This window comes from Eucyclogobius newberryi, unplaced genomic scaffold (genome assembly GCF_026437365.1).
Source record: "Eucyclogobius newberryi isolate DKJ021-1_F unplaced genomic scaffold, fEucNew1.0.hap1 SCAF_75, whole genome shotgun sequence".
Taxonomy (NCBI): domain Eukaryota; kingdom Metazoa; phylum Chordata; class Actinopteri; order Gobiiformes; family Gobiidae; genus Eucyclogobius; species Eucyclogobius newberryi.
In genome coordinates this window covers 160,262-178,119 of record NW_027316445.1, presented here as the reverse complement: position 1 = coordinate 178,119, position 17,858 = coordinate 160,262, and the positions used below count along the sequence as shown (strand labels likewise).

At 46.3% G+C, this 17,858-nt stretch overlaps 1 protein-coding gene across 3 annotated transcripts in view; it reads right to left on the bottom strand.

Annotated features, from left to right (window-relative positions):
• Window positions 1–6,824: 6,824 nt before the first annotated feature.
• Window positions 6,825–17,858, bottom strand: part of LOC140350601 (CREB-regulated transcription coactivator 3-like) — a 53,533-nt gene continuing 42,499 nt past the window's right edge. The window contains exons 12-15 of one of the 3 annotated variants that reach the window (XM_072436166.1): window positions 14,959–15,537; window positions 14,816–14,887; window positions 10,462–10,648; window positions 6,825–7,068 (exon numbers count right to left, since the gene is read on the bottom strand). In XM_072436166.1, the coding sequence (XP_072292267.1) occupies window positions 6,932–7,068; window positions 10,462–10,648; window positions 14,816–14,887; window positions 14,959–15,537 (975 nt within the window). In that variant the 3' untranslated portion in view covers window positions 6,825–6,931. Of the gene's footprint in view, window positions 7,069–10,461; window positions 10,652–14,815; window positions 14,888–14,958; window positions 15,538–17,858 lie in introns of all 3 variants that reach the window. The other 2 variants (XM_072436165.1, XM_072436167.1) reach the window with 2 other exon arrangements.

Sequence of the window (17,858 nt, the reverse complement as noted above, 5' to 3'; positions counted from 1 at the left end):
AGAATGTACTTTAAACTTTACTTTAGAATGTACTTTAGAATGTACTTTAGAATGTACTTTAGACTGTACTTTAGAATGTACTTTAGAATGTACTTTAGAATGTACTTTAGAATGTACTTTAAACTGTACTTTAGAATGTACTTTAGAATGTACTTTAGACTGTACTTTAGAATGTACTTTAGAATGTACTTTAGAATGTACTTTAGACTGTACTTTAGACTGTACTTTAGAATGTACTTTAAACTGTACTTTAAACTGTACTTTAGAATGTACTATAGAATGTACTTTAAACTGTACTTTAGAATGTACTTTAAACTGTACTTTAGAATGTACTTTAGAATGTACTTTAGACTGTACTTTAGACTGTACTTTAGAATGTACTTTAGACTGTACTTTAGAATGTACTTTAGAATGTACTTTAAACTGTACTTTAGAATGTACTTTAGACTGTATTTTAGACTGTACTTTAGACTGTACTTTAGAATGTACTTTAGAATGTACTTTAGACTGTACTTTAAACTGTACTTTAGAATGTACTTTAAACTGTACTTTAGAATGTACTTTAGAATGTACTTTAGAATGTACTTTAAACTGTACTTTAGAATGTACTTTAGAATGTACTTTAGAATGTACTTTAAACTGTACTTTAGAATGTACTTTAGAATGTACTTTAAACTGTACTTTAGAATGTACTTTAGAATGTACTTTAAACTGTACTTTAGACTGTACTTTAAACTGTACTTTAGAATGTACTTTAGACTGTACTTTAAAATGTACTTTAGACTGTACTTTAGAATGTACTTTAGAATGTACTTTAGACTGTACTTTAAACTGTACTTTAAAATGTACTTTAGAATGTACTTTAGACTGTACTTTAGAATGTACTTTAAACTGTACTTTAGAATGTACTTTAGAATGTACTTTAGAATGTACTTTAAACTGTACTTTAGAATGTACTTTAGAATGTACTTTAAACTGTACTTTAAAATGTACTTTAGACTGTACTTTAGAATGTACTTTAGAATGTACTTTAGAATGTACTTTAAACTGTACTTTAGACTGTACTTTAAACTGTACTTTAGAATGTACTTTAGACTGTACTTTAAACTGTACTTTAGACTGTACTTTAAACTGTACTTTAGAATGTACTTTAGAATGTACTTTAAACTGTACTTTAGAATGTACTTTAGAATGTACTTTAGACTGTACTTTAGAATGTACTTTAGAATGTACTTTAAACTGTACTTTAGAATTTACTTTAGACTGTACTTTAAAATGTACTTTAGAATGTACTTTAGACTGTACTTTAGAATGTACTTTAGAATGTACTTTAGAATGTACTTTAGACTGTACTTTAAAATCTACTTTAGAATGTACTTTAAAATGTACTTTAAACTGTACTTTAGAATGTACTTTAAACTGTACTTTAGAATGTACTTTAGAATGTACTTTAGACTGTACTTTAGACTGTACTTTAGAATGTACTTTAGACTGTACTTTAGAATGTACTTTAGAATGTACTTTAAACTGTACTTTAGACTGTACTTTAGAATGTACTTTAGAATGTACTTTAGACTGTACTTTAAACTGTACTTTAGAATGTACTTTAAACTGTACTTTAGAATGTACTTTAGAATGTACTTTAGACTGTACTTTAGAATGTACTTTAGAATGTACTTTAGAATGTACTTTAAACTGTACTTTAGACTGTACTTTAAACTGTACTTTAGAATGTACTTTAGTCTGTACTTTAGAATGTACTTTAGACTGTACTTTAGAATGTACTTTAGAATGTACTTTAGAATGTACTTTAGACTGTACTTTAGAATGTACTTTAAACTGTACTTTAGAACGTACTTTAAACTGTACTTTAGACTGTACTTTAGAATGTACTTTAAAATGTACTTTAGACGGTACTTTAGAATGTACTTTAGAGTGTACTTTAGAATGTACTTTAGAATGTACTTTAAACTGTACTTTAGAATGTACTTTAGAATGTACTTTAGAATGTACTTTAGAATGTACTTTAAACTGTACTTTAAAATGTACTTTAGACTGTACTTTAGAATGTACTTTAGAATGTACTTTAAACTGTACTTTAGACTGTACTTTAAACTGTACTTTAAACTGTACTTTAGAATGTACTTTAGAATGTACTTTAGAATGTACTTTAGACTGTACTTTAGACTGTACTTTAGAATGTACTTTAGACTGTACTTTAGACTGTACTTTAGAATGTACTTTAGAATGTACTTTAGAATGTACTTTAAACTGTACTTTAAACTGTACTTTAGAATGTACTTTAGAATGTACTTTAGACTGTACTTTAGAATGTACTTTAGAATGTACTTTAGACTGTACTTTAGAATGTACTTTAAACTGTACTTTAGACTGTACTTTAGAATGTACTTTAGAATGTACTTTAGACTGTACTTTAAACTGTACTTTAGAATGTACTTTAAACTGTACTTTAGAATGTACTTTAGAATGTACTTTAGACTGTACTTTAGAATGTACTTTAGAATGTACTTTAGAATGTACTTTAAACTGTACTTTAGACTGTACTTTAAACTGTACTTTAGAATGTACTTTAGTCTGTACTTTAGAATGTACTTTAGACTGTACTTTAGAATGTACTTTAGAATGTACTTTAGAATGTACTTTAGACTGTACTTTAGAATGTACTTTAAACTGTACTTTAGAACGTACTTTAAACTGTACTTTAGACTGTACTTTAGAATGTACTTTAAAATGTACTTTAGACGGTACTTTAGAATGTACTTTAGAGTGTACTTTAGAATGTACTTTAGAATGTACTTTAAACTGTACTTTAGAATGTACTTTAGAATGTACTTTAGAATGTACTTTAGAATGTACTTTAAACTGTACTTTAAAATGTACTTTAGACTGTACTTTAGAATGTACTTTAGAATGTACTTTAAACTGTACTTTAGACTGTACTTTAAACTGTACTTTAAACTGTACTTTAGAATGTACTTTAGAATGTACTTTAGAATGTACTTTAGAATGTACTTTAAACTGTACTTTAGACTGTACTTTAAACTGTACTTTAAACTGTACTTTAGAATGTACTTTAGAATGTACTTTAGAATGTACTTTAGAATGTACTTTAGACTGTACTTTAGACTGTACTTTAGAATGTACTTTAGAATGTACTTTAGACTGTACTTTAGACTGTACTTTAGACTGTACTTTAGAATGTACTTTAGAATGTACTTTAAACTGTACTTTAGAATGTACTTTAAACTGTACTTTAGACTGTACTTTAGAATGTACTTTAGAATGTACTTTAGACTGTACTTTAGACTGTACTTTAGACTGTACTTTAGAATGTACTTTAGAATGTACTTTAGACTGTACTCTAGGTACTTTAGAATGTACTTTAGAATGTACTTTAGACTGTACTTTAGACTGTACTTTAGAATGTACTTTAGACTGTACTTTAGACTGTACTTTAGAATGTACTTTAGACTGTACTTTAGACTGTACTTTAAACTGTACTTTAGAATGTACTTTAGACTGTACTTTAGACTGTACTTTAGAATGTACTTTAGAATGTACTTTAGACTGTACTTTAGACTGTACTTTAGAATGTACTTTAGACTGTACTTTAGAATGTACTTTAGAATGTACTTTAGACTGTACTTTAGACTGTACTTTAGACTGTACTTTAGAATGTACTTTAGACTGTACTTTAGAATGTACTTTAGACTGTACTTTAGAATGTACTTTAGACTGTACTTTAGAATGTACTTTAGACTGTACTTTAGAATGTACTTTAGACTGTACTTTAGAATGTACTTTAGAATGTACTTTAGACTGTACTTTAGACTGTACTTTAGAATGTACTTTAGACTGTACTTTAGAATGTACTTTAGAATGTACTTTAGACTGTACTTTAGACTGTACTTTAGACTGTACTTTAGACTGTACTTTAGACTGTACTTTAGACTGTACTTTAGAATGTACTTTAGACTGTACTTTAGACTGTACTTTAGACTGTACTTTAGACTGTACTTTAGACTGTACTTTAGAATGTACTTTAGACTGTACTTTAGAATGTACTTTAGAATGTACTTTTGCAGGAGGAATAAAGTCCATCACCAACGATCAAGGACTGAGATAGGAACAGACATCAGCCAAACGGAAAAAATTACATTTAGACTAAATTTGAAAATGGACAAATTTGATAAAAGTTTGGACTAAATTGGACTTAAACGTGGGACCTGACCCTGGTCCAGGAGCCGGGCCCCGGCCCGGAGCAGGAGACTCATCCTGGTCTAGTCCTGGTCTAGTCCTGGTTTAGTCCTGGTCTAGTCCTGGTCTAGTCCTGGTCTAGTCCTGGTCTAGTCCTGGTTTAGTCCTGGTTTAGTCCTGGTTTAGTCCTGGTCTAGTCCTGGTCTAGTCCTGGTCTAGTCCTGGTCTAGTCCTGGTTTAGACCTGGTTTAGTCCTGGTTTAGTCCTGGTCTAGTCCTGGTCTAGTCCTGGTCTAGTCCTGGTTTAGACCTGGTTTAGTCCTGGTTTAGTCCTGGTCTAGTCCTGGTCTAGTCCTGGTCTAGTCCTGGTTTAGACCTGGTTTAGTCCTGGTTTAGTCCTGGTCTAGTCCTGGTCTAGTCCTGGTCTAGTCCTGGTCTAGGTGACCTGCAGCAGGTGCAGCTCATCAGCCAATCAGAGAAAAGGAAGAGAATCTGACTAAATCAATAAACTTGAAAAAAAGTTGAAGAATAAAGTTTATTGTACAAAACAAAAAGCTCTAAATACAGAAATATACAGAGGTGCATTGTGGGAAACGTAGTTAAAATAATAAACTCATAAAACAGTGAAACATAATGTTTTGTTCATTATCAGTAAATGGTTTAGTCAATTGTCATAAACATAAACATCATGAACATTATTAATATAAAACATTCACATTTGTCCCAAATGTGAAACTTCAAAAATACATTTATGAAAATGACAGTGACGTATAAAAGAGTCTCATGTTCCAGTCTGTGCGGGACCTCAGGGCCTCACAGTGGGACCTCACAGTGGGACCTCAGGGCCTCACAGTGGGACCTCAGGGCCTCACAGTGGGACCTCAGGGCCTCATAGTGGGACCTCACAGTGGGACCTCAGGGCCTCACAGTGGGACCTCAGGGCCTCACAGTGGGACCTCAGGGCCTCATAGTGGGACCTCAGGGCCTCACAGTGGGACCTCACAGTGGGACCTCAGGGCCTCACAGTGGGACCTCAGGGCCTCACAGTGGGACCTCAGGGCCTCATAGTGGGACCTCAGGGCCTCACAGTGGGACCTCACAGTGGGACCTCAGGGCCTCACAGTGGGACCTCAGGGCCTCACAGTGGGACCTCAGGGCCTCACAGTGGGACCTCATAGTGGGACCTCAGGGCCTCACAGTGGGACCTCACAGTGGGACCTCATAGTGGGACCTCAGGGCCTCACAGTGGGACCTCACAGTGGGACCTCATAGTGGGACCTCAGGGCCTCATAGTGGGACCTCAGGGCCTCACAGTGGGACCTCACAGTGGGACCTCAGGGCCTCACAGTGGGACCTCACAGTGGGACCTCAGGGCCTCACAGTGGGACCTCAGGGCCTCACAGTGGGACCTCACAGTGGGACCTCAGGGCCTCACAGTGGGACCTCAGGGCCTCATAGTGGGACCTCACAGTGGGACCTCAGGGCCTCACAGTGGGGCCTCACAGTGGGACCTCAGGGCCTCACAGTGGGACCTCACAGTGGGACCTCAGGGCCTCACAGTGGGGCCTCACAGTGGGACCTCAGGGCCTCACAGTGGGACCTCAGGGCCTCATAGTGGGACCTCACAGTGGGACCTCAGGGCCTCACAGTGGGACCTCATAGTGGGACCTCAGGGCCTCATAGTGGGACCTCAGGGCCTCACAGTGGGACCTCACAGTGGGACCTCAGGGCCTCACAGTGGGGCCTCACAGTGGGACCTCAGGGCCTCACAGTGGGACCTCACAGTGGGACCTCAGGGCCTCACAGTGGGACCTCAGGGCCTCATAGTGGGACCTCACAGTGGGACCTCAGGGCCTCACAGTGGGGCCTCACAGTGGGACCTCAGGGCCTCACAGTGGGACCTCACAGTGGGACCTCAGGGCCTCACAGTGGGGCCTCACAGTGGGACCTCAGGGCCTCACAGTGGGACCTCACAGTGGGACCTCAGGGCCTCACAGTGGGACCTCACAGTGGGACCTCAGGGCCTCACAGTGGGACCTCAGGGCCTCATAGTGGGACCTCACAGTGGGACCTCAGGGCCTCACAGTGGGGCCTCACAGTGGGACCTCAGGGCCTCACAGTGGGACCTCACAGTGGGACCTCAGGGCCTCACAGTGGGACCTCACAGTGGGACCTCAGGGCCTCACAGTGGGACCTCAGGGCCTCACAGTGGGACCTCACAGTGGGACCTCAGGGCCTCATAGTGGGACCTCAGGGCCTCACAGTGGGACCTCACAGTGGGACCTCAGGGCCTCACAGTGGGACCTCAGGGCCTCATAGTGGGACCTCAGGGCCTCACAGTGGGACCTCACAGTGGGACCTCAGGGCCTCATAGTGGGACCTCAGGGCCTCACAGTGGGACCTCAGGGCCTCATAGTGGGACCTCACAGTGGGACCTCAGGGCCTCACAGTGGGACCTCAGGGCCTCACAGTGGGACCTCACAGTGGGACCTCAGGGCCTCATAGTGGGACCTCAGGGCCTCACAGTGGGACCTCACAGTGGGACCTCAGGGCCTCATAGTGGGACCTCACAGTGGGACCTCAGGGCCTCATAGTGGGACCTCAGGGCCTCATAGTGGGACCTCGGGGCCTCATAGTGGGACCTCGGGGCCTCATAGTGGGACCTCGGGGCCTCATAGTGGGACCTCGGGGCCTCATAGTGGGACCTCGGGGCCTCAGAGTCGGTCGCTGCGGAAAGACTCCTCGACGGCGGGGTCAGGCAGCACCAGCTCGGGGTCACTGAGCATGCTCAGTCCGTCCAGAGTCAGAGGTTCGATCCTGAGCTCGTCCTCCAGAGAAAAACCTCCAGAGTCTGAGAAGCAAAAACACACAAGTGACAACATGCTCCGAGTCTGAGGCAGAGTCACAGAGTCACAGAGTCACAGAGAGTCACAGAGTCACAGAGTCACAGAGAGTCACAGAGTCACAGAGAGTCACAGAGTCACAGAGTCACAGAGTCACAGAGAGTCACAGAGTCACAGAGAGTCACAGAGTCACAGAGAGTCACAGAGTCACAGAGAGTCACAGAGTCACAGAGTCACAGAGAGTCACAGAGTCACAGAGAGTCACAGAGTCACAGAGTCACAGAGTCACAGAGTCACAGAGAGTCACAGAGTCACAGAGAGTCACAGAGTCACAGAGAGTCACAGAGTCACAGAGAGTCACAGAGAGTCACAGAGTCACAGAGTCACAGAGTCACAGAGAGTCACAGAGTCACAGAGAGTCACAGAGTCACAGAGAGTCACAGAGTCACAGAGTCACAGAGTCACAGAGAGTCACACAGAGTCACAGAGTCACAGAGAGTCACAGAGTCACAGAGAGTCACAGAGAGTCACAGAGTCACAGAGAGTCACAGAGTCACAGAGTCACAGAGAGTCACAGAGAGTCACAGAGAGTCACAGAGTCACAGAGAGTCACAGAGAGTCACAGAGAGTCACAGAGTCACAGAGTCACAGAGAGTCACAGAGAGTCACAGAGTCACAGAGAGTCACAGAGAGTCACAGAGTCACAGAGAGTCACAGAGAGTCACAGAGAGTCACAGAGTCACAGAGAGTCACAGAGAGTCACAGAGAGTCACAGAGTCACAGAGAGTCACAGAGTCACAGAGTCACAGAGAGTCACACAGAGTCACAGAGTCACAGAGTCACAGAGAGTCACAGAGAGTCACAGAGTCACAGAGAGTCACAGAGTCACAGAGAGTCACAGAGAGTCACAGAGTCACAGAGAGTCACAGAGAGTCACAGAGTCACAGAGAGTCACAGAGTCACAGAGAGTCACAGAGTCACAGAGAGTCACAGAGTCACAGAGAGTCACAGAGTCACAGAGAGTCACAGAGAGTCACAGAGTCACAGAGAGTCACAGAGTCACAGAGAGTCACAGAGAGTCACAGAGTCACAGAGTCACAGAGTCACAGAGTCACAGAGAGTCACAGAGTCACAGAGAGTCACAGAGTCACAGAGAGTCACAGAGTCACAGAGAGTCACAGAGAGTCACAGAGTCACAGAGTCACAGAGTCACAGAGAGTCACAGAGTCACAGAGTCACAGAGAGTCACAGAGTCACAGAGAGTCACAGAGTCACAGAGTCACAGAGTCACAGAGAGTCACACAGAGTCACAGAGTCACAGAGAGTCACAGAGTCACAGAGAGTCACAGAGAGTCACAGAGTCACAGAGAGTCACAGAGTCACAGAGTCACAGAGAGTCACAGAGAGTCACAGAGAGTCACAGAGTCACAGAGAGTCACAGAGAGTCACAGAGAGTCACAGAGTCACAGAGAGTCACAGAGTCACAGAGAGTCACAGAGAGTCACAGAGTCACAGAGAGTCACAGAGTCACAGAGAGTCACAGAGAGTCACAGAGAGTCACAGAGAGTCACAGAGAGTCACAGAGAGTCACAGAGAGTCACAGAGAGTCACAGAGTCACAGAGAGTCACAGAGTCACAGAGTCACAGAGAGTCACACAGAGTCACAGAGTCACAGAGTCACAGAGAGTCACAGAGAGTCACAGAGTCACAGAGAGTCACAGAGTCACAGAGAGTCACAGAGAGTCACAGAGTCACAGAGAGTCACAGAGAGTCACAGAGTCACAGAGAGTCACAGAGTCACAGAGAGTCACAGAGAGTCACAGAGTCACAGAGAGTCACAGAGTCACAGAGTCACAGAGAGTCACAGAGTCACAGAGAGTCACAGAGTCACAGAGAGTCACAGAGAGTCACAGAGTCACAGAGAGTCACAGAGAGTCACAGAGAGTCACAGAGTCACAGAGAGTCACAGAGAGTCACAGAGTCACAGAGTCACAGAGAGTCACAGAGAGTCACAGAGTCACAGAGAGTCACAGAGAGTCACAGAGTCACAGAGTCACAGAGTCACAGAGAGTCACAGAGTCACAGAGTCACAGAGTCACAGAGAGTCACAGAGTCACAGAGAGTCACAGAGTCACAGAGAGTCACAGAGAGTCACAGAGTCACAGAGAGTCACAGAGTCACAGAGTCACAGAGAGTCACAGAGAGTCACAGAGAGTCACAGAGTCACAGAGTCACAGAGAGTCACAGAGTCACAGAGTCACAGAGAGTCACAGAGTCACAGAGTCACAGAGAGTCACAGAGTCACAGAGAGTCACAGAGTCAGAGTCACAGAGTCACAGAGAGTCACAGAGTCACAGAGAGTCACAGAGTCACAGAGTCACAGAGTCACAGAGAGTCACAGAGTCACAGAGTCACAGAGTCACAGAGAGTCACAGAGTCACAGAGAGTCACAGAGTCACAGAGAGTCACAGAGTCACAGAGTCACAGAGAGTCACAGAGTCACAGAGTCACAGAGAGTCACAGAGTCACAGAGAGTCACAGAGAGTCACAGAGTCACAGAGTCACAGAGAGTCACAGAGTCACAGAGTCACAGAGTCACAGAGTCACAGAGAGTCACAGAGTCACAGAGAGTCACAGAGTCACAGAGAGTCACAGAGAGTCACAGAGTCACAGAGTCACAGAGTCACAGAGAGTCACACAGAGTCACAGAGTCACAGAGAGTCACAGAGTCACAGAGAGTCACAGAGAGTCACAGAGTCACAGAGAGTCACAGAGTCACAGAGAGTCACAGAGAGTCACAGAGAGTCACAGAGAGTCACAGAGAGTCACAGAGAGTCACAGAGTCACAGAGAGTCACAGAGAGTCACAGAGTCACAGAGAGTCACAGAGAGTCACAGAGAGTCACAGAGAGTCACAGAGAGTCACAGAGTCACAGAGTCACAGAGAGTCACAGAGAGTCACAGAGAGTCACAGAGTCACAGAGAGTCACAGAGTCACAGAGTCACAGAGAGTCACAGAGTCACAGAGTCACAGAGAGTCACAGAGTCACAGAGAGTCACAGAGAGTCACAGAGTCACAGAGAGTCACAGAGTCACAGAGAGTCACAGAGTCACAGAGTCACAGAGAGTCACAGAGTCACAGAGTCACAGAGTCACAGAGAGTCACAGAGTCACAGAGTCACAGAGTCACAGAGAGTCACAGAGTCACAGAGAGTCACAGAGTCACAGAGAGTCACAGAGTCACAGAGAGTCACAGAGTCACAGAGTCACAGAGTCACAGAGTCACAGAGTCACAGAGAGTCACAGAGTCACAGAGAGTCACAGAGTCACAGAGTCACAGAGAGTCACAGAGTCACAGAGTCACAGAGTCACAGAGAGTCACAGTGGGGTGTGTGATGTGACCTGTGAGGACGATGTCGGGCAGTGTTGCCTGGGGGAACAGCATGGTGGGTCTGGTCGAGCCCTGGCTCATTTGGAAGGAGGATGTGTTTCCATGGAGACCAAGCTGAGAGGCGGGGCTGTAGAAAAGTGATGACGACGAAGGATCGAAAGAAAAGTTTTCTCTGACTCTGTCCAGGAAACTGAAGTTCTCCTGAAACACACAACACTCACAATCTGAGCTTCACCTTCTCACCTCCACCAGGATCAACACCACCTCCTGCTCTGCTCCAGGACAAGCTCTCCCAGCTCAACCTGCCTGACTCCACCTGCAGGTGGAGCACTAACTTCCTGATGGAGGCCGTGTGTGCAGCTGGAGAAGAACGTCTCAGACACTGGGACCATCAGCACTGGAGCTCCACAGGGCTGTGTACTTTCTCCCCTGCTCTTCTCTCTGTGACAAACTGCTGCACCTCATCCCCATGACGACACCACCCTCATCCCCATGACGACACCACCCTCATCCCCATGACGACACCACCCTCATCCCCATGACGACACCACCCTCATCACCCTCATCACCATGACGACACCACCCTCATCCCCATGACGACACCACCCTCATCACCCTCATCACCATGACGACAACGCCCTCATCCCCATGACGACACCGCCCTCATCACCCTCATCACCATGACGACACCACCCTCATCCCCATGACGACACCACCCTCATCACCCTCATCACCATGACGACACCACCCTCATCACCCTCATCACAATGACGACACCACCCTCATCGCCATGACGACACCTTCCTCATCACCATGACGACACCTCATCACCATGACGACACCACCCTCATCACCATGACGACACCACCCTCATCACCCTCATCACAATGACGACACCGCCCTCATCACCATGACGACACCACCCTCATCGCCATGACGACACCACCCTCATCGCCATGACGACACCTTCCTTATCGCCATGACGACATCACCCATCACCATGACGACACCACCCATCACCATGACGGCACCACCCTCATCACCCTGACGACACCTCATCGCCATGACGACACCACCCTCATCGCCATGACGACACCACCTCTCCTGAGCGCCTCACTGAAGCCTCATGGCAGAGCAGGTGGGGTAAGTGTTCAGAGCAGGTGGGGTAAGTGTTCAGAGCAGGTGGAGTAAGTGTTCAGAGCAGGTGGGGTAAGTGTTCAGAGCAGGTGGGGTAAGTGTTCAGAGCAGGTGGGGTAAGTGTTCAGAGCAGGTGGGGTAAGTGTTCAGAGCAGGTGGGGTAAGTGTTCAGAGCAGGTGGAGTAAGTGTTCAGAGCAGGTGGAGTAAGTGTTCAGAGCAGGTGGGGTAAGTGTTCAGAGCAGGTGGGGTAAGTGTTCAGAGCAGGTGGGGTAAGTGTTCAGAGCAGGTGGAGTAAGTGTTCAGAGCAGGTGGAGTAAGTGTTCAGAGCAGGTGGAGTAAGTGTTCAGAGCAGGTGGAGTAAGTGTTCAGAGCAGGTGGAGTAAGTGTTCAGAGCAGGTGGGGTAAGTGTTCAGAGCAGGTGGAGTAAGTGTTCAGAGCAGGTGGAGTAAGTGTTCAGAGCAGGTGGAGTAAGTGTTCAGAGCAGGTGGAGTAAGTGTTCAGAGCAGGTGGGGTAAGTGTTCAGAGCAGGTGGGGTAAGTGTTCAGAGCAGGTGGGGTAAGTGTTCAGAGCAGGTGGAGTAAGTGTTCAGAGCAGGTGGAGTAAGTGTTCAGAGCAGGTGGAGTAAGTGTTCAGAGCAGGTGGAGTAAGTGTTCAGAGCAGGTGGAGTAAGTGTTCAGAGCAGGTGGAGTAAGTGTTCAGAGCAGGTGGGGTAAGTGTTCAGAGCAGGTGGGGTAAGTGTTCAGAGCAGGTGGAGTAAGTGTTCAGAGCAGGTGGAGTAAGTGTTCAGAGCAGGTGGAGTAAGTGTTCAGAGCAGGTGGAGTAAGTGTTCAGAGCAGGTGGAGTAAGTGTTCAGAGCAGGTGGGGTAAGTGTTCAGAGCAGGTGGAGTAAGTGTTCAGAGCAGGTGGGGTAAGTGTTCAGAGCAGGTGGGGTAAGTGTTCAGAGCAGGTGGAGTAAGTGTTCAGAGCAGGTGGGGTAAGTGTTCAGAGCAGGTGGAGTAAGTGTTCAGAGCAGGTGGGGTAAGTGTTCAGAGCAGGTGGAGTAAGTGTTCAGAGCAGGTGGGGTAAGTGTTCAGAGCAGGTGGGGTAAGTGTTCAGAGCAGGTGGAGTAAGTGTTCAGAGCAGGTGGGGTAAGTGTTCAGAGCAGGTGGGGTAAGTGTTCAGAGCAGGTGGAGTAAGTGTTCAGAGCAGGTGGAGTAAGTGTTCAGAGCAGGTGGGGTAAGTGTTCAGAGCAGGTGGAGTAAGTGTTCAGAGCAGGTGGAGTAAGTGTTCAAAGCAGGTGGGGTAAGTGTTCAGAGCAGGTGGGGTAAGTGTTCAGAGCAGGTGGAGTAAGTGTTCAGAGCAGGTGGAGTAAGTGTTCAGAGCAGGTGGAGTAAGTGTTCAGAGCAGGTGGAGTAAGTGTTCAGAGCAGGTGGGGTAAGTGTTCAGAGCAGGTGGGGTAAGTGTTCAGAGCAGGTGGAGTAAGTGTTCAGAGCAGGTGGAGTAAGTGTTCAGAGCAGGTGGGGTAAGTGTTCAGAGCAGGTGGAGTAAGTGTTCAGAGCAGGTGGAGTAAGTGTTCAGAGCAGGTGGAGTAAGTGTTCAGAGCAGGTGGGGTAAGTGTTCAGAGCAGGTGGGGTAAGTGTTCAGAGCAGGTGGAGTAAGTGTTCAGAGCAGGTGGAGTAAGTGTTCAGAGCAGGTGGAGTAAGTGTTCAGAGCAGGTGGAGTAAGTGTTCAGAGCAGGTGGAGTAAGTGTTCAGAGCAGGTGGAGTAAGTGTTCAGAGCAGGTGGAGTAAGTGTTCAGAGCAGGTGGAGTAAGTGTTCAGAGCAGGTGGAGTAAGTGTTCAGAGCAGGTGGAGTAAGTGTTCAGAGCAGGTGGAGTAAGTGTTCAGAGCAGGTGGGGTAAGTGTTCAGAGCAGGTGGGGTAAGTGTTCAGAGCAGGTGGGGTAAGTGTTCAGAGCAGGTGGGGTAAGTGTTCAGAGCAGGTGGGGTAAGTGTTCAGAGCAGGTGGAGTAAGTGTTCAGAGCAGGTGGAGTAAGTGTTCAGAGCAGGTGGAGTAAGTGTTCAGAGCAGGTGGAGTAAGTGTTCAGAGCAGGTGGAGTAAGTGTTCAGAGCAGGTGGGGTAAGTGTTCAGAGCAGGTGGAGTAAGTGTTCAGAGCAGGTGGAGTAAGTGTTCAGAGCAGGTGGAGTAAGTGTTCAGAGCAGGTGGAGTAAGTGTTCAGAGCAGGTGGAGTAAGTGTTCAGAGCAGGTGGAGTAAGTGTTCAGAGCAGGTGGAGTAAGTGTTCAGAGCAGGTGGAGTAAGTGTTCAGAGCAGGTGGAGTAAGTGTTCAGAGCAGGTGGAGTAAGTGTTCAGAGCAGGTGGAGTAAGTGTTCAGAGCAGGTGGAGTAAGTGTTCAGAGCAGGTGGGGTAAGTGTTCAGAGCAGGTGGGGTAAGTGTTCAGAGCAGGTGGAGTAAGTGTTCAGAGCAGGTGGAGTAAGTGTTCAGAGCAGGTGGAGTAAGTGTTCAGAGCAGGTGGAGTAAGTGTTCAGAGCAGGTGGAGTAAGTGTTCAGAGCAGGTGGAGTAAGTGTTCAGAGCAGGTGGAGTAAGTGTTCAGAGCAGGTGGAGTAAGTGTTCAGAGCAGGTGGAGTAAGTGTTCAGAGCAGGTGGAGTAAGTGTTCAGAGCAGGTGGAGTAAGTGTTCAGAGCAGGTGGAGTAAGTGTTCAGAGCAGGTGGAGTAAGTGTTCAGAGCAGGTGGAGTAAGTGTTCAGAGCAGGTGGAGTAAGTGTTCAGAGCAGGTGGAGTAAGTGTTCAGAGCAGGTGGAGTAAGTGTTCAGAGCAGGTGGAGTAAGTGTTCAGAGCAGGTGGAGTAAGTGTTCAGAGCAGGTGGAGTAAGTGTTCAGAGCAGGTGGAGTAAGTGTTCAGAGCAGGTGGAGTAAGTGTTCAGAGCAGGTGGAGTAAGTGTTCAGAGCAGGTGGAGTAAGTGTTCAGAGCAGGTGGGGTTCAGGAGCTGCGTCTGGAGCTTTTGGTTTTGGCTCTTCTTCCGGGTCGTGCAGCATGTGACTGGAGCGTCAGCTCTGATTGGCTGCTGTGCCGATTCGTGCCACAAAAACGCCCAAAACGCGCGTCTACATAGACTTAGAACGTAAAGTAGACGCTTTGACACGGCGGTGTGAACGGGCCTTAAGAAAGGGCCAAAAAACGTTCAGAGGAAAGTCAAAAGGTCAGAGGAAGGTCAGAGGAAGGTTAAAAGGTTAAAAGGTCAGAGGACTCACCTGAAAGTTGAGACTTTTGTTGGGTCCAAACTGTGGCTCCATAAACGAGTCAGAGCTGAACACAGACATGTTCTGAAAGAGGCAGAGTTTAGACCCGGACCAGACACAACCCGAGCTGTGAGCGACCTGCGGAGGAGGAGTACCTGATGGTTCTGGGTCTGATGGTTCTGGGCCTGCTGGTTCTGGACCTGCTGGTTCTGGACCTGCTGGTTCTGGGCCTGGTGGTTCTGGGCCTGCTGGTTCTGGACCTGCTGGTTCTGGACCTGCTGGTTCTGGGCCTGGTGGTTCTGGGCCTGCTGGTTCTGGGCCTGCTGGTTCTGGACCTGCTGGTTCTGGACCTGCTGGTTCTGGGCCTGATGGTTCTGGACCTGGTGGTTCTGGGTCTGATGGTTCTGGGCCTGATGGTTCTGGACCTGGTGGTTCTGGACCTGGTGGTTCTGGGTCTGATGGTTCTGGACCTGCTGGTTCTGGACCTGCTGGTTCTGGGTCTGATGGTTCTGGGTCTGCTGGTTCTGGGTCTGATGGTTCTGGGTCTGCTGGTTCTGGGTCTGATGGTGCATGATCTGGTGGTTCTGGCTGCTGGGGCTCTGCAGTAGCGCCCCCTGCAGGATAGGGCTGTTCAGAGGAGACTGAGCATGCTGTCCTGCTGCACTGTGGGACTGTGGGTAATGGGGGTAGGGTGGGGGCGGCTCTCGGGGCATGGAGGGGTCCAGAGGAGGCCCCTGAAAGACAAGAGACATGATCAGAACCAGAGCCTGGTTTAGTCCCGGGTAAGACAAGGTTAACCTGTTTCCATCCACCTCTTTGGTCCTGTGCACAAAGGTCAGACCCAAAGTCATTGCTTCTTAAAGAGGATGTTACGTTCCACATGTGAGTGTGATGCATCATGGGAAAGCTTAGGCCTTCTAGTTTCTGCAGATGTGCACATGTCACACTGTCAGGGCTTCAGAACTCACACTACAGAAGCACAAACATGAACAAAACATCCTTTTTTTAGTCTCGTCTGAATATTGTCCATTTGTAAAGGTCCTAAAGACAGACTTCATTGTGTTTATGCTGTTCACTGCACATGCTGTTGTCATGACAACAACTGTGTACAGTTTCACATCTCTAGAACAGAAGCATTTTGGTGCTTTGACCTTTTTGTATCAAAAAGTATATTCAAGTGATCCAAATATGGGCCAAACTGTTTTATTACAGTTTTAGCTCCTTTATGATCATAAAACATACATGTTGATGTTTTGTAGAACCACTAATACTATTATAACTGCTAAAAACAATGAATGTGAAAATGTGTCAATATGAGTTTACCATGAATTTCACATAGAGGTTAAAAAAAAATTATAATATTTAGGGCCCCAGCAGGGCGGAGGGCCAGTGTTGCAACTATTTGACCCCGCGGTCGTCATCCCAATGTAAAGTGCTCGTTTAGTGCGCACTTTTGCACGGGCTTCGCCCGTTTACAACGGTAATGTTCCATTTTCCTACTACTAATTAGTCTGCACGAGGCGTGCGTGAGTGGAGGAGGCTTATAAAGCACTCATTTGCTCTAAGTGTCTCAGGAATACGTTCCATCTCCTGAATGTTCAGTTCATATAAACATTATTACTGTATAGAGGGCCAAAAACACAAAGTGAACTAGCCCATGCCGAAGGCATGGATCATGCATACTTACTCCTGCTATAAAAGAAATAGTCCAAAATGAGTGAATGGGCGTAGTCCATTCACTCATTGTTGACAACAGAAGCGCTGCATTCCTCCAAAAACCCTCCTGGCATCGTCCTGTACGCGAGAATCCATGCCGCAGGCATGGGTCATGCTTGTATCTGCTCAAATCAATGGAAGTCTATGGGGAGTGGGCGGGGCATCCCGACGGGAAAGGGAGTGACTCATAATGATGATTCCACCCCATGGCGGCATCGGGAAGGCTTAGAGCTTTCAAACGATGTATAATTTGTTGTTATAGTGGAAACGGCTATATTGTTTTTGCCGAGCCCCAGCAGGGCGGAGGGCCTATTGCTCCCGCAACGCTGCCAAAGGCAGCGTTGCAACTGTCTGACCAAACATGCGGGTGCCCCGTCTCCCCTGGCAAGTACAGTGAACTAGCCCATGCCGAAGGCATACTTACTCCTGCTATGACAGAAATATTCAACAAATACAGAAGATTCTGTGTCAATAAGGCCTTTGTCCCGCCCCTCTTTTTAAAGCTATTCTTATTGGCTAGAATAATATGTCAATCAAAGTCTGCTACGTCGCTAGCATGCGGCGCTATTTAGATGTAAACAGTGGAATCCATGTGCGTCACAAGCGGTGCATTTTTTTTTGCGGAGGCTGTAGCAAACAAACCCGTGGACAGAAAAATGTGTGGATGGTCTCATTCTGTAGGAAACAGTCTGAAGAACCGAAGGATATCCAACATTATCTTATAGGTCAAACAGGTCATTTGTTATGGACGGAGAAATGTGCCGGACAAGCGCATTCTCGTCTGGCGAGAAACGAAGAAAACTTAGTTTACTTGACAATATCTGGAAATGTGAAAACTTCAGTAAAAATACAAGTGTATATTGTTGTTCATGTTCTTTATGGACAAACTGAGACAAGAATGAACAGAATTAAAGCCGTTTCCTCCGTCATAAACACAAACAGGACAAGAGTTTGTCAAAGTTGAGACTTTCTTCATTTAAGTCCAGGCTTAAAACGTTCCTCTTCGAAATCGCTTATGTTCAGAGTAGTTAGGAACAGAAAGATAAACCCACAGCTTCAGCTACGCTGCCCTAGGAGTAACTGTGCTGGGGGAAGTATGACAGCTTGAGCACTATCCTCTTCTTCTTCTGACTACTTATGCTATCAAACAATATTTATTTTTTGATTCCACTTGCAAACTGTTCACCGCCTTCTTTTCTTTCTCTCACTCCTGAGGACCTGTGGACCCAGATGCCCCTCCCCTGGTGAAGTGGTCCCTGCCCTGTGTGGACGGTCCCTCTTCTGCCTGAAGAGTGGGTCCAGCTCGACTCAGACGGTCCCTCTTCTGCCTGAAGAGTGG